Source organism: Cyprinus carpio, chromosome A5 (assembly GCF_018340385.1).
Source record: "Cyprinus carpio isolate SPL01 chromosome A5, ASM1834038v1, whole genome shotgun sequence".
NCBI lineage: Eukaryota > Metazoa > Chordata > Actinopteri > Cypriniformes > Cyprinidae > Cyprinus > Cyprinus carpio.
In genome coordinates this window covers 17,888,162-17,906,117 of record NC_056576.1, presented here as the reverse complement: position 1 = coordinate 17,906,117, position 17,956 = coordinate 17,888,162, and the positions used below count along the sequence as shown (strand labels likewise).

The window sequence follows — 17,956 nt, the reverse complement described above, 5'->3', positions numbered from 1 at the left end:
AATCAAATATTAAAAATAAATAAATAAATAAATAAAATACTGTCCAACGTATCAGTTGACAGCAACAGAATTATCAGCTCTTGGTATCAGACCAAATGTCAACAGATGCATCATTAATATCAATAGTTCTAATAAGGTGTAACAGGCATAGCACATTTGTGAACATGCACAACTTTTCCTCTTTCCTCAATTTCCCAGAATACACTGTCACTGCAGTCCTCTGCTGTGTCCAGATATTGTGTTGTAAATGTAAATTACATGTCACGTCCTTATGTACACACTAATAAACAAATCTGAACACCTGATAATCATTTGTCATGTTTAGGAACAGAAGACTGTAATACAGTAGTAGTAGTAGTAGCAGTAATAGTATATCTCATGCTAAACAGCAGGACATCAAGCAGACTCGCTGTTCTGACATTACTCATTGAGTAGATAGATTTGATCATTAGTTGAAATTCTTTGTGGTCCTTCAGTTTCTCAGCCCACACACACACCCACCTGCCAGACTCCAATGACTGCGTTGGCCACCAGAATGAGCAGGATGACAATAGGCTCCACGAAAGCTGTGGTCGTCTCCTCCCCCTCCTCAAACAGTGCCAACACCTAATAAACAAACACAACATAAATTACTCCTACCTCACATTCAAAGCTCGGTTCTGTTAAGGTTACTGAAATGAGAATTCACATATTCATGTATTCTTAAAAAATAAATACAATTACAGACACACTACATTTCTACACCATTCTTTTCACTTCCTTAAGTTCAGGAAAAGAAATTAAGAAATTAATTTTAACTTTTATTTAGCAAGGACACATTGAATTGATCAAAAATTGTCAGTAAAGATTTATAATGTTACAAATGATTTTAATTTCTGAATACTGGAGAAATGGCTTCTCAAAAAATAGTTTACAATTTAAAATATATTCAAATAGAAAACGGTTTGTAATAATTTGTAATATTTGCAATAATATTTCACAACATTACTGTTTTTACTGTATTTCTGATCAAACAAATGCAGCCTTGGAGAGCAGAATTCTTTTATAAACATAAAAATCATCTTCTGTTGGCAGAGAAAGCAAAGTACTAATAAATGAATAATAAGTATTAATAATAAACAATAAGTATTATTAATAAGTATTACTAATAAGCAACTGAAAAAGTCTTTTCTGTTGAACCCCAAGGACCCGACCGTAGTAACACTGTTCAATAAACAGTACAATAAACATCGGGAAATGTCTGTTATCAAACAAGATACTGTATCATTCCACACCCATTAGAAATATTTTCCAGTGAAATCTTGCCATCAGGTACATGCCCCGGGGAAATATGTGGGAGCTTGGGGTGGGAGGCATTTTCAGAAAAACCCAAGTTACCTTAGAATCTAAAAAGCAGTTCATGCAATTTGCATGATAGGGTAAATATAGAGTGTAAATCCAGCTGGAATGGAATGTGACAGCTTGATTTTTGCAGATCGCAGAGACAGCCTTGAAGTTCATTACTTTCTGACAGTTTTCATCTGTTCAACTTCACATCAGAGATTAAAACTCCAGAAAAGTATGACGTAAATTGACCTGAAAGATTTGTTCAATGGCACTAGAAGCCAACAATTTCCTTAAAAGGATAGTTAGAGGCAGCAAAATAAATAAATCTGTTGTTGACTTTTTGGATGTCTTAAAGTAAAAAAATTAAGGGGAGGGAAAAAGAAAAGAACAAAACAAAAAAAAAAAAAAAAAGAAGAGGATAGTCTTATGTCCAATAACAAACAAAAAACTTAAAATATTATTCATGCACTTCACTTTTTTATAGACAAGTTATGGTTTCCTTCACAGACCTTTCATATTATGCATTCATACAGTGCTCTCTATCCTTCCACCTAAATTCTAAGCAACTTAGAAACAGATCAGTCATAGAGCAGTCTGTGTTTAACCTTTCATTACAAACTGATGGGTCCCACGCTGAGGCTTCTTTAAATCACTGGGTAACCGTGAAATAAGATGGGCAGGCAAATGAGGGGGTAGTGAATGCACAGACCAAAAATAGTCGAAGAGGTAGAATGAAGCAGTGGAGCAAAAAGGAGTCCATAAAACAAAATGGGTGGAAAGATGACAATTACTGAAATATTGAGGAAAGCCACACAGATGAGTGGCTTAGAGATTAGATCACAGAGCTCAGCTAAATCCTGTCAAGTCATGGCTCTGGGCGACTTGTCTGACTGAGGTCTATTCACTCATGAATATCAGAATACAGAACATCTCCTCATCACCCCCACTATTTACACACAATACATAAAAAAAACGAAATGAACTACAACAGTTCCACTCAAAAAAAAAACAAAAGCAAACAAACCGCTATTAGTTTAAAGACTTCAAAGCATCCTCTTTTGTGTTCCACAGAAGAAAGTCAGTCATTCAGGTTGTAAAATATATGGAGGGTGAGTATATGATGACAGAATTTTAATTTTGGGGTTAACTATTCCTTTAAGATACAATGCATGCATTCCCCTACAATTACAAGACTACAAAACTGGATCAGTTTGACTACTAAAAACACTGTGACCAAGATTAGCTCTAACAAACAGGAGTATTTTGAGGTTTTAGAATCTGATGGCCTACAAAAACTCCCAACTTCACTTTTCTTAACTGTAAATACAGTGAATATTATATCACAAACATAAACAAATGTTTTCATTCCATCACTAGCTAAAAGTTATTCACAGTGTCCAAAATATGACCTTAGGAAAGGTACCTAAATTGGATCATTCATAACTTCTCACCCCACTCTTGGAAGCATAAAACTCCTTAAAAAAAAAACTTCAAAACCGCTCCCTGTGAAGCTTTTCTCAAATCATCAAATGGTGGGGATACTCTTTAACATTTAAATACAGGAAGTCTATCCATTGTTCAAGTGACCTTTTCTCTGATGACATGCAGTACTGTGCTGGAGTCTCAAGCATGAAATGTCTAATAGAAAATAGTTCAAAGACATTATACTGATGTACAGTCAGAGCCAGAGATCTTCTAAAGCTGTGACTGACAATGCGGAGAGCACTGTACACCAGTAATAGACGGACAAGATCTACGCATGAAGGATGTTAGAAAGTGCTGAAATGAAAAATGAAAGAAGACAAAAGGAATGAAAAACTCATCAGGACAGAAGCAATACAGCTAGTTTTCTGAAATGAACAAATGAAAATGGGCAACCATTTTGGGTGTCTTGGGACCAGCAGTCGCATGGCTGCACATGTAGATCTGTTTGTTTCCATCCAATAGCTTTCATTCCCAGCACATGCTGTTCTAGAATGAGTCAGGCTATCATACCCTCATAACACTTCAAAACACAAAATAAATAAATAAATAAAAAAGCACTACATTTTTGTCTCTGTGTCTCCCCCGTCGCTTAGATACCAACGGCTTTGTTCTCATAACATGCAAAAAAGTCAGGAAAGCTGAATGCTAAAGATTTTAATATATTCAAAAAGGCACACAAATGAGTTCCAAGACTGGGCTGATCTCCCCGGAGTATTTCCATTGCACCATAGCATTTGTCCAGCACACACAAGGCTTTCAGGGAGGTCTAATGCAATATTTTTATCAGTTTCAAGTGCTCCACGGGACTCCAGTGGTCGGAAGACTGGTTCTCGCCTCATAGAATTTAACCACGGTTTAGACAATAAACATAGGATGAAAGACATTATGATAGATGACATGAGCAGAGTTCCAAAACCTGAAGTACTTGAAGAAGACACAGACCGCAGATGTCTGGAAAAAAAAAAGCATGTACACAAAGACCACAGCAGCTAATGTGTTATTGTAAAAAAAACAAACAAACATAGGAGTGTCTGACTGTATGTTCCACTGCAGGTAAGCGCTCATGTTATATTACTCTCACAGAAACGGAGGGGAGCTGGAGTGGTTCGACCGTGGCCCCTGTTGCTACTTGAAGTCAGACGGAAAGTTCATAAAAAGGTAAATTCATAAAATCCAATAAGAAAAACAGACTGTGCTCAACAGTTTAACAAGTCAGAGTTTTGGGAAGTCTGGAGTCCTGCTCAGCAGAACCACAGCTACACAATCATTCCGTCACAACATAAGGATAGTTTATCTACTCTAGTTTACTACTCTAGTCTACTCTATCTGACTCTACTTTGAAGTCAGTTTAGAGTCATCAAGGATGCAATAAATTGAACAAAAGTGACAAAGATATAATGTTTTAAATAAATAGAATTTTAAATGATATTAAAATAGAAAACAGTTATCTAAAATTGTAATTTCATAAAACTTTTCACTGTATTTTTGATCAAAGAAATGTAGCCTTGGCGAGCATAAGTGTTTCTTGCTAAAGCATTAAAAAAATTATCACTGACCTCAAACTTTTGAATGGTATATACATATTATTATTATAGATATATTATTCTAAATACTTTTAGCTGTGGTTCTTTAACTCTTGTGAATTTACACAGATAAATGCTCAGAAAAGATTGGGACTTTCGACACTATAAACTTGAGATCATTTGTGCCTCTGAATTCACCCTAATAGTGCCGTCTCGCAACGTTTTTTTTTTTTTGCATCTTGCACCATGATCATTGCATTTTTAGGATGACGTGTCAATTTAAAAACACTTCAACTTTGAAAAACATGTCATGATTGGTCTGTCCCATTCTGTTGTGCTCTATCTACACAAAAGAGTGTCCTACTGTAAGCCCCATATCAAACGTTTGGTTAACCAGACCCTAAATGAGTCTTATTGTACTGTGCTTCCTTAACTGAGCAGCCAATGATGAAAGTATGTAGATTTACGCATTTCTAATTAAAAGACTTATACCTGACATTAGGGTTGCTCCGATCAGGATTTTTGAGGACGATCACCGATCACAGAAAGCAGAATTAAACCCATCCTATCATCACTTAAAACCAACTAAGAATAATTTTTGAAAATGAAAGCATTCATTTCATCAATTAAAATTAATAAAATTAATTACCCAATCAAGAATTTTACACATTTGACATATAAATAAATAAAAATTTATAAAACCAAAATGTTTGATCATACACTGTATTTTGAGGATTTTATTTTTCATTTTTTCATTTGAGGGGTGGAGGGGAGCCATTTAAAAAATAAAATATATATTTATCTCTCACCTAAATGTTTGATCATGCACTTATTTTTGTGTTTTTACAATCATGTAATTGTTGCACACTAGCTTACACAGCGCAAGCCTGATTTTGTGAGCTGTATGTGAGGTTCACACATACTCTGTCTGAAGTGTGTATGTAGTGCATGTGTGGTACAGAAGCAGCACGGACTGTGATTTCACACAGAAGTCTGCTCCTGATCCATGGCTGTTTACCACAAACACAACATGTATCCATTATTTTGATTTTAAATCCAAACATTGTTACTTAAAATGCTTTTTCAACATTGTGATTCTTTTTTTTTACACAGTACTGTAATACAATCTTTCATCAATTATTCAAAGCTTTTTACTTTTTCATTTACTTTTAGATTTATATATTAAGTTGCTAAAGCAAAACATTTAAACTACTTTTCTTACGTTATCACAAACATTCTAAATTAACTTACCATTGACAGAAACAGTCAGCTCTACTGCCTTTTCCTTTGCATTTAAATCTCTATTACAAGCAATTAATTAAGAACTTTAAGAACTTTAAAATTATTGCCTTGTTTATCTGCAATTTATAAACTTTAGCGATGATGCGACACTGCCTCGATAGTCCAAGTGACAATTCCTGTGTCGACTGTGCAGCATGCAGCTCGCTTATAGTGCAGACACGATGTGATTTGAAGACATTGCATTTTGAGAGAGAAAAAGAGTGTGTGGTGATTCATTCATGCTGTTTGTGAAATTATGTCTCACAGAAACTTTTTCAAATAACTTTAACAGTTATTTAATGAAGAAATATGAATTGTACCTCATCTAAAGCCTTATAATTTTTTCACCCGTGCCAGACAGAGACTGAGCCGGTGCTGCTGCATGTCATGCCAAACCTCTCACAGCAGACGCGTCATCAGCTTGAGATCGGTTTTCAGATTTACCTTTTTAGAGACCGCCGATCAATCATCCCAAAGCGATTATCGTCCGATTGTGATCAGCAGCCAATCAATCGGAGCACCCCTACCTGACATAGCACTACTGAGATAAACTACTGCACTGATCGTGCAGGTGATAAATGTGCAGTGCTGAAGATCTTTATTGCTTTCTTTCCAAAGCCTAACTGAAAAGAGTGCTGAGTGCAGATCTAATTTCTTTGGAGTTTTCTGACATGGTTTATGGAAAAATAAGCTTTGACTTTAAGTCACCTCATTCATATACCTGCGTTCTTTGATGAAAATAAGATCCACAGAGCACAAGACACCCAGGTAAATGACCTTAAACCACACAAATGAGCCCTGGTGAAGGTTTTACATATATCATTTGACTAAAAAGACAGATTTTAATAATGAAAAGGGCAGATTAAAAAATCCCTCTCCCACTTAATATTTCATTCACGCTCTGATTATTGACAATCATTTAGTTAAATTTGAGGTTTAGCACACCAGAATGCAATCTGGATGTGACAGATGGTGACTGCAATTCATTCTGTCTTGTGTACTGCATTACCTCACCTAATGCATGAACTATAGCTGCTATAAAACTTATGGTGGGGTCTGGCTGTCATACTCCTTATTTTGCTGGAAATAAAACACAATTTCTGAAGCACATGTAAACCAGAAAGAAAGTCACTTACGAAAGACACGCAGGCTGCCAGCAGCAGAATCCTCACCAGGAGGTCCTCAAACTGCTCCACCACCAACTCCCACAATGATTTACCTGTGAGAGAGACGAACATGAGGATGACAAACAGACAGACAAAATTTTTCAATATTCAATGACAAGTGGGTCTTAGGTTAAGTTTTCACCAAGACATTGGGAAACCACACAATTATAACGCAGTGCATGTGTGTATAGTCTTATACTAAGTCTTAAAGTTTACCTCTCTCTAGTAAAATGACTGAGCCCGTGCTAACGGTGCAACCCATAAAGAGCAGTAACAACATGATGGAAAAATCTATATTTACCTTCTTCGGCTGGGAGCTCTGTCAGTCAAAACACAGCGAGGCAATCCGTAGTGGAATGAGAGGCAGGGTACCAGGGGGAGAAAAGAAAGAGAGGACAAAACAGAGGGTATTCTGTTAGAAAGGCCATACGGTAAAATCGTTGTTTAAACAGTTTCTTTTACATCACACTGCTTTGCCTATGATGGTGCGAGATGGCTTAATTTTCTGCCTGAATGTTAAAGACACAGAGATATGCAGTGCAATACTAAACCAGATGATTACAGATTAGTGTAGGCAATTATTGACTTCTCTCTGCAGAATAGATATGAGATTCTTGCAGTATCTGAGCCATTCTCTGAAAACATTCATTCATTGGCATCTAACACTCATTTAGTTAATCTTTAAAAACATAAAAAGGTTGATTGTAAAAAAGGGCAGGGCTGACTTTAACTATAGAACTTTAAAATCATATATTTTTTAATTATTGCCTGATAAAATTATCAGCTTATAGGTATGGGCCAGAATTTATCAGTGCATCCTCACTTATCACAAAAAATAATTTACGCAATATTTATTAAAAAAAACAAAAAAAAACAAATCTAATTCATTCAAAGTAATGTGATGTGGGCTTCTCTGAGCTTCTACAATAGAGTGATTTAATAAAATCCATAGGAGGTACATTCATAAATTACCTGCTAAATGTAAATCACAACCATTGTACGCAAAGAATATCATCTTGGGTGGAAAATGTACAGATGGACCACCAACTGTGATGGTGTTTGTTTAGTGAATGTGAAACAAACATTTCTGGCATTGTACAGGAGTCATACGACATAGATGCGCTCTGTGGCCTACACACTGCTGTTTAGTCAGTTAAAGAAGGTTCTTGAGTCAAAGCGTGTGGGAGCCGAAGAGCATGTGGAGAGTGGGAGGGGGCGGAGCTTCACAGACCTCTCTCTCACACACACACGCATCATAATTACAACACAGATGCCCTTTTTGTTGAGGCTCTACTCTGAAATCTTGAGGATTCGCAGCCGTCTGCGTGGGGAAATAGTGGCCTCATTAATAACCAGTTCACACGATGCTGCTATAGGTGCAATCACTTGATAAAAGGTACACCAACATGTACAAGTACAGTTTGTTTCTGGGAGACTGTTCATGGATGGACCTAGAGAAAGCACAATGGAAAATCCTCGGAACAGACCCAAAAGATAGCGAGAAAAAAAATACAGGGTGTTCCTGAATTCCAACGAAGCATGTGTTTGTGTGTACTCAGGTCAAGTTTAGCCTTGTGTTGTGTGGATACTATCAGGAGTTTCCCTGCCATTCTGCTCAGAGTGAAAGCCTGCATCCATATCAGTTCTGATAACCAAGAAAAGCTTGATTGCACTTGCCTTTGTCTCTGACTTACGGAAAGGGGACTTCCCTGTCTCAGTAAGATGAATATCTTAAATCCTTTTCATCTCTCATTGTCATTCACAATCATACATTCAGGAAAAATCTGGGAAGGAGTCATGCAAGTCATGACGTCATCACAGTTCACGACTGCAGATGGGAACAGGCTTGATGCACATGCAGTGGAAACCAAGATGAAATTGGTTTGTGGCAGAAGACCTGCAGCAGTGAAATTAGACAGCGGTAAAGCATTAAGATTCCCATTTCTCTTTCAAAAAACAAGAAACACATCCAAACAGTCACACATTTGGCCCATCAATGACTGAATTTCCAGTAACACTTGGAAAAAAAATTGCATGGGGGAAAAACACAAGCAATCGTGACTGCATGTTTACTTAATAATGCTCGGTCTTATTCAGCTTTTTAATGTTTTTTCGTAACTAAACAGGCATGAATGGAGGGAATGCGACCGTTCAGATGTACAAGTGAATGAGAGGAAGGGAGAAAGGCATGAAACAGTTCTGCTTTGAAGAACAGAGCAGATTCTTCTCTTCATCTTTCCTCAGGCTTTGAGATCTATCTGTACTAGGGAGCCTGAGAATCTGAAGTCGAGTGCTCCGTCTATGATAGAAGTGCAGTGATGTACTTCAAATACTCTGATAACTGTGAGTCATTCTTTTCTCTTTAGGGGCCCTGTGCATACATTACAGGAAGCAAGAATATCCCATACAGTTTTCCTTTCTCCTCTGAATTATCAGCTACACAAGCACTGGCAGACCTCAAATCTGTGCACTACTTTGAATTATAGATAAACAAATTCTACTTTAAAACTACACATTTTATAATATTCTAGTAAACAATTTTAAATTTGTTTCTGAAAAAAAGAAAATCAAGTTTGAAATCAAGCATTTCAGAATTTAATTTTTTTTATTCCATTTAGAATTTTGTATTGCGGGTCAGAAATAACTACTAAAGAATTTTGAACCATAAAAGTCTGGTGATTCTTTGATTAAAAAAAAGGTTCAAAAGGACAGCATTTATTTGAAATATATATATATATATAGCAACAAATGTTTTTACTGTTTCTGTTTTCACTTTTGGTCAACTTAATCTATCCTTGCTGAATGGAAGTATTAATTTCTTTAAAAAATAATAATAATAAAAATACTGACCCCAAACTTTTAAACAGCAGTGTATTTCATAATTATATAGAGCAGAATGATAAATTTTAGTTTACATATTTAAGAATGTTCTAGCTCATTAAAAACATGAACAAACAAACAAAATTAAACAGCACGCAACCTCCTAAAAAATATCAAAGGCTCACAAAATCGCTAGCTCAACGTCTCGGGCCTATTGTATCTTCCAGTTGGGCTACCAAAATGTATCACTGCCCTTCCCAATGGGATATTTTAAATAATGATATAAACTTCCTTGATTTGCATGGTTCACTCACCCGCAGTGGTAAAACGGATCATAGCTGAACATCTGTCCATGTTTCTATCTCCTGCCAGTGTAAACATTCAAGCATTTGAAACATTCAAGCACACAAAGAGAACTTAATTCAGTACCTGAGCGCTGTTTTCTGTGAGCACAAAGAGAGCCATGTTTCAGACAGCGCGCAGACACAGAATTGATTTCTCTTTAGTGTATCCTTGCTCTTGAACGGACACATACACTCAATTTGATCTCAAAATACCTGTCTCGACAAGTATTCTTGTAAACGCGATCAGTTATGTCTTAAGTGAACGTAAACAGTGGAGAAAGAAATCCCATGTGTATCACTATGTTGATCTGTGCATTAGATCTTAAAACAACAGCAGTCTAAAATTATCCGATCTGTGAAACCATGGATTTTGTGATCCATTGCACCTCTACTGTCTTGACTTGTTATTTGAAGAAAAAGTACAATCACAGAAGTTTTTGATCATGCTGATTTGTCCACAGTGAATTTCAGTTGATGTATTTATTTTTGATTCAGGCTAATTAAATTTATTTTGGGTTACCAAAATCTGAAGAATGCCTGCCCGAAGGGCAACTGGGGATTTAGAAATTTTGCGAGCCATGAATTTTACGATATCTGCTGTAGCTTCAACATGACACTGACCTCAATAAGACTTCAGTGACCACTCGATGAAGCAATGAATAACATCCTCTTACCATGTATGTTCGAATAGAATTCAAATTCTGCATCTGCACTGAGACACAATGTCTAGTCTGGTCTAGACTAATGGCTGAAGGTCTGGAATTCATGGCAGCTTTTATTGGCCAAGGCTTGCCCATGAGTTCGATTGACCGACATGTCAAACAACCAATCACAGTTCGTTTCATTCAGCATCACGTTTCGGGTCGTGGAAATGTCTCCACAATAACAGACCGGTGTGAAAAACTCTCGGGTGTATTTGAAAGATTTTATGCTGCAAATTTTAAATATTTAACATACTTTTAAAACTCCAGTGTTTAGTTGATCATAATAAGCACTCGTCGTCACAGTTGTAAATACTACGGCTTTCTTCTTTGTGAGGGGGTTTGTCGTCACGGCATCTTCATTTCCGGACAGAACGTTAAAGAACATGACACACACGTCTCCCAGAAATCCTGTAGAATTCAACCAATCTGATGACGACTTCGAAACTCCTGAAGTGTTTCCACTTTTGTGTCCCATATGCATCAGACGTTTAGCTAACAGTCCGTTGGCATGACGTCTGAGGCTGAGACTACTCCTGGTCAGTTTAGAACAGTGCAAGCATTTCCCTAATTCATCTTGAGGCACCTTTCACTTTATACAGCATCAAAAGACTGCAGGTCTCTTTTTGGTTCCCTGAACCCATTAGCATAGTCTTGCAGCTCATAACCATAGCGGGTTCAGCTCTAATTCAACATATTATGTAAGAGGAATATGAACTCATCTGAAGTCTGTTATGGAAAGAAATCACCTCACAGAGCAGCAACATGTTCCTCCAGTGGTGTGGAAAAAGTGGGTGGCAGGACAGGGGGAGTAATGGCCCTAAGTTTCCCTCTCTTTCCAGTTGTGTGTGTGTGTGTGTGTGTGTGCACGCGCACATTTACCAGGGCATGCTGTCTTCCTGTCGCTTTACCTCACTTGTTCTAGGTGCATTTTGCCTTGCAAATATTGAGGAAATTGCTCAACTGACCTCAAACCAAAGAACAAGATTGATTTCTTGGTGAGAAACTAATACCCTGTAGGCATTTCTGGGCCTGACCACCAGCCTGAACACAAACAACACCTTTGTGGGAGGAAGGAGAGAGGGAAAGGCAGAGAAAGAGAGGAGGGATGGAAGGGGTTCCCTGTAAGGGTGTGCCAAGGATTCCCTCAGAGTCATCTGGGCCGTGTCTGCTTGTCTGGCCCAGGCACATTCCTACATTGTGACTTCACCCAGCCCTCACACATAAACAAACACGCACAAGCACAAGCTTGCTATTTGTTTTCCCCCTTTAAATTCATCTTGCTCTACTTTTCCACCCTCTTTTTCAACTATCTTTCCCTCTACAACCACACAGTAAATGAAAACAAGTGGCAGTCTGTTGACACACCAGTCAGTGGGAGAAGGGAAACACTTCCTAGAAACAGTTGCCAACAACACACAGAGCCTGTAACATCTGTACCCAGGGAAGTAGGAGGACAAGTGAGAGCATGGCAGCACACAGTAGGATGCAGTGAAAGTGCGGCCCAGCTGAGCTCACAGCTAACTGAACTAACTCTGACTTTATTTACTTCCTAAATTAAATGAGCCCAGTCTTACTACTGCATATGATTCCTAAGTGAAATGTTATTCTTAAAAAAAAAAAAAAAAAAAAAAAAAAATCATCTTCATTAAAAAAGTCTTTTAGCAAAATCTTTTTCCACCTCTAAAACAATTGTTTTTATCAATACCACAGTGGGCGGGGGGAAAAAATAATATTGACCAATAATATCACAATCTAGTGTGTTTCACTCCCATTAATTAAAAAGGCACTGAAACAAAATTAGCAAAATATCGTTTCTCTTTGTATTGTGAGAGCTTTTCAAAAAAGAATAAATGTAGGGCAGGGATTTTAAGGTTGGGCTCTGCACTCAAAAACAGAGGCAGATGAATGAATCGAGTTATGATGCTTTAAACATTACAAGGTCAAAATTAAATAAATAAATATACAAACATAAGCATGGATGAACTGTTCTATAAATCTATAACAATAAATCTATAACAAGCATTTAGAAAACAGAAACAGAACCATTTCAAGTCAAATTTAATGATGCACTAATTTTACAGTTCTGGCTGATACGGATACCATCAGTTATTTTTATGTTATGGACAAAATTTAAATTCTATACTATGTACGTCCAAATAAAAGTAAAATAAAAATCGAATAGTTTAATGCAAGTGAATTTAGGCATCACATTGCAATATGAAAAATGCATATATTTAAAAAAAAAATTTTGAGATTGCATTTAACTTATAAAATTATTAGTACCTTTGAAGATTAACTGCATGTAAGCATTAGATGGCGGCAAAAAGTAACTTTAAATTTTTTTTAAATTAAGTATCCAATACTTACCACCAAAAAAAAATCCACCATCTATGAAAATCTCTAGCCTGTTCACCTATAAAGTCTGTATTCTGGTCTCTACATACGAGTCAAGTCCCTCCTTTTAATGCAAGCCTTTGGGTCTTTTTTTGCTTTATTTACTGTCCACCATACAAAGATTAGAGTGCTCAGAAAAGCACACAGCATTTTTAACATGGCAAATGAACTGAAGTCCTATTCAAGTCCATAGCTCAAACACTGCAATACAGCCAACGTTTAATATTTATTAAATTATTTATTACATTTGTTCAAAAAATAAATAAACGCATATTATGGGAATCAAAATTACAGATGATGTTTCAGACCTACTTTTTCTGTTTACATCAGTTTCTGTCCCTTTCAACCATTTAAAACTTTAAGTTTTAAGAGTTTTTGCCACGACCACCTGGCTCGTGGACATAGCTGAAACAACATCTCTGTCAACATTCACCCAAAATAAATGTTACGCAGCACAAATCCTAGTCCTACTCTTGATTTATACCCACTTCAATTATCACAACAACACTATTCTGCTATAAATCAGAAGTGACTCTCAATATATAAAGGCACTGTCTGAATTCATGTGAACCAAGGCTTATGATCAATGTACTGTGCGTTGAAGACAGAAAATAATTCCTTGCTTTAAGTGGCATTTACAAAGCAGTCATTAAGCTTCTCAAAATAACTTGGAAGGAATTCTAATGTAGTCGTGCTGGAGTTATTTGCTTCTGTCATGGTGAAAACTACAGTGAAAAAGACACTTTAAAATCACTGAAAGTGTACCTGTCAATTATTGTGAATAAATCACTAATAATACACTCATTTGTGATTTGTATGACTGCAGGACAATGTGTACATAAACACTACTAAACACTGGAGGACTAAATATACAAAAGCTCAAGTTAAACTTCAAAGTGAGGGCCAAAATGCCTGGAAAACCTTTTTATAAAGAGGCGTTCACACATACAGTGATTAAGGAAGTTGCCAGGTCTCGGTTGGTTTCTTTTAGCCATTTCTACTCCAACTTTAGAAGGCGGTATATCATGTGAGCTGCTGCGTCTGTTCCACCATGGGAAGTGGCTACTCATTTGTATGAAGTTCAACTCTGCTCAACTTGTTGCATCACCAACGGTTGCTTTTACTCAAACTGTTAGACAGACACTGCCAACTCTCACTAAAAATGAGAATAAGTTCAAGTCACTTTGCCACTGTATGTATGAACGCCTCGCCTCTATGAGTCAGCATCATTAGTAGTGAGCATCCTAGTCATTTTCATGCACAACACTCAGTTATAGTTTTATTGCATAGTATCAAGTGTATGGAAAAGAAATTATGAGTGAGGAATACAGGGATGTAACCATTTGACTTCACAACTATCACAACTTTAAAGAGGTTTCCTCATAGAAAAAAGTGAGGGAAGAATGATACACTGTTCACTAGAAACAGTCATATTATAAGGCCACTTTGCAAATTTTCTTTCATTTCATGTGAGATGATCATTAATCTCTGAAATAAAACATAAGCAAAAGGGTTCTATTTATAGTTCATAGTGGACCCAGTTACAGACATAAACACAGTTAATGTAAACCGATGTTATTAAATATACCTCAAAATCATTTAAGCACACCTGGAATACATGTGTAGCTGTTCACACACACACACACACACACACACACACTAAGTTTACATTTCATATTTAATGTCATTTAATTGTCTACTTCATGACCAGCTTGAAGCATTGTCATTGGCTTGCATAACAACACTGTTTCTCTCTGAAGGGGAAGCTCTGGTTTCACACAAAGTTTCCACTGACACTGTACAGCAACATACATCACTCACTGTGATCCTCGGTTTTAACAGAACAACCTTCCCATCTGCAACACACATCCACGCACAACATAAATCATTTCTCACTCAGAGAAATGTTTTTTGGATGTTTCCATTTAAAAACACAGAGCATCAAGTACAGTTACCAGCAACAGTGAATACGTCGAAGTTCAGTCAAAACACTGAACACTGGGGGGGGGGATATCTTCTTTTATGCTCCACAAAAGAAGGAAAGTCATACAGGTAGGGCTGGGCGATATGGCAAAAAAAATTAAAAGATTTTTATGTTTTTTAACTAGTCAGCAACATTCTATTTCAAGTTCACCACACTTGAAGTTGTCAACATGATGTAAATGTTAAACAAATCATTTGTTAAATATCTTTAAAAAGATATCCTAATATCGTAAAAAAAAGATGCATGAAATACAACTACATCTTGTACAAACTTATACATATGTTCAGAAATATTACAAGGAAATTGCTTAAAAAAAAAAAATCTCAAAAGTCCAGGTAATTCAAATTCAAAATGACTGACGGTATAATACCAGCAGACTATAACTATGAATGTTCTGTAAAAAAAAATGAACAGCAGGTTTCAGCTTGTCATCATGATGCAAACATGAAATTTCATACACATAGTAATAGTGCTTAACAGGTTTTTATTAGATTACGCTGCTTTTCCATTGTGTTTTCTATGTAAACATGAACACGTTTGACTGTTGCGCTCACGTCTCTTGCAGCATCTCATGCAAGGCATTCTAAAAATGAGGCGCTCAAGTTAAAATTTCCTATTCCACTGCCTGTTATCATATAATATTGTCAAAGTGTCTAATTCTAACCTTTGATAATATTTCTATTCAAAATCGTGATTCCTCGATTTAAAAAATAATAAAATTGTGGCAAAACATTACATTCGAATTAATCAATAAAATCGCAAAAATCGCCCAGCCCTACATAGAGGTTTGAAACAAAATCAGGGTGAGTAAATGATGGCAGAATTTTCATTTTTGGCTACACTATCTCTTTAAGAATGCCCTGTATAATTTTGTAGTAAGAGTTACAGTCTTGAACAGTGATGGATATTTCCTGGGTTTCCCTTGCAGTATTAAATAACTGTGTGAAGGCATTGAGCTGCATAATGTCTGTTGCATAATCCTAGCACTGCTGTCTGCACTTTAATGCTAATCAAATAACAAAAGATCGCACACTATTCTTGACTAAATAACTTTTGTAACATTCGTAAGTGTAGCAGACCTCATCTGAATGATGACTAAAACGTTACTGAATACTTATGCTTTATTAAGTTTATTGCGTCCTTTTCCACTCCAAAAAAAAAAAAAAAATCACCATAAGAGCTAAACAAAAGAAAACAACACAAGAAATCCACAATAAACTCTCTCTCTCAGTTGCATTATCATCAATGCAGCATATTACACAAAACACTTATTACAAATAACAATAAACAAATATATACAGATCTCATGCCTTTCCGGGGGGTGCTTAATAAACTGACAAACTTTAAAACCCGAATAACATCATCCATACAACACCCAAAAATATAAATACACTACAAATCCCATCAAAATAAGAATCCCGCATTAGTAAAGTAGATCTCATACATATGTAAACTTAAAACAAAATAATTAAAATATTAAAATGTATACAAAAACAAATTAGAAGATGAATCATAATAAAGTCTGTTACAATAAAGGATTAATATGTATTTAATTCATACAGTGAAGTGTTATTTTACATTTGTTTACTTTATTTCTGTACTGTTAAACTGTTAAACCTACCTAAAAAGCACTGTTTATTTAATATGTATCTTTGTTCTGTTGTATTTATGTAGGCCTGCTGAATGTTAAATGGATCCAATCTATGTTCATTAGAAATTATTTGATGATGCAGCAATAAAACTGCTAGTATAATTTAATGTAGGTGTTCTTGAACTTTGCTGATTTAAAACATGATCAAAATACTATCGTTTTTGATGCAAAAATGTAAAATAAGAGAAGAAGTGACAAATATCGGTATTGGAATCGGCCAATGACTGTTTGTTAAAATCGGTATCGGCCCCAAAAAATCCTATCGGTGCATCCCTAACTTACACTCATTCATAAACAACAGACAGACATACAGGAACACACAATATTTTCTCTTGCAGTATATGCAACCTAGCTACTTGTTATGATTAATAAAACACTACACTCATACAGGCTGAGTCAAATGAGCGGTTTGCCACAAGGAGTTGATGCTGTAAGCAGAAGTGGGAGGTGAGAATGAGAGCTGAGGGACAAGATACAAGCAGATCACAAACACAGAGACACACACACAAAAGATGTGTTAATGATAACACTCTAGCCTCAGTTTACTTCCTTCACTGAAACAAGCATGTTAAAAAAAAACAGCTACTGTAGAAATATAAAAGAGACAACATATTCTACATTGTGATGATTCTGTGTGCAGTATTAGGTGTGCCAGAGTTAAGTTTTTTTTTATTTATTTACAGTAAAATGATGAACCAATGTAACTAGGGTTGGGCCGACAGACGATACCATTGTCCATCACGATGTCTGTCAGAACACCCCCCACCCCCACAATCCGCCGCATCCCAGTTACGTATTCAGAAAGGAAACCCTAAAACGAATAAATAGCCTACTAGATGGGAGGATAAAAAATAAATATACTTTTTCTCTCAATTATATCGTTGGGTAAGTATAGTTGACTGTATATAAATTGCGTGCATCAGGGAGCCACTATTAAAACCGCCTTTGATTGCGCGCTCTCATTTTACTTTCACTTTCAAGATTCGTGATGACAAGGACTCTATAGGGAGTGGCAGTACTTATCACACATTTGACAAGATCTAATGCTAAGAGAGGCAATGAAAAATCTATCACTATCACGGCAAAGGGTGTTTTCTTTGGTTCACACTAGCTGATGATATTTTCTTGTGGCTATTCTAATACAGTAAGCCTACAGAAAATGGTTCCATGTGCTTAGGGTTGTTGAAGCAGTTCATTATGCAATTTAAAAACTTAGTGGTCAACATATAAGGCCTAGATGTGACAGGATGTCTTTGTCAAACATTTCAGTACAAAACA

At 36.3% G+C, this 17,956-nt stretch overlaps 1 protein-coding gene across 1 annotated transcript in view; it reads right to left on the bottom strand.

The window, feature by feature from the left end:
• LOC122144869 (sarcoplasmic/endoplasmic reticulum calcium ATPase 1-like) overlaps nt 1–17,956 on the bottom strand; it is a 50,295-nt gene that overhangs the window by 22,450 nt on the left and 9,889 nt on the right. Inside the window, exons 2-4 of the mRNA XM_042756087.1 lie at nt 7,083–7,100; nt 6,752–6,834; nt 502–606 (exon numbers count right to left, since the gene is read on the bottom strand). Coding sequence (XP_042612021.1) covers nt 502–606; nt 6,752–6,834; nt 7,083–7,100 — 206 coding nt within the window. The remainder of the gene's footprint in view (nt 1–501; nt 607–6,751; nt 6,835–7,082; nt 7,101–17,956) is intronic.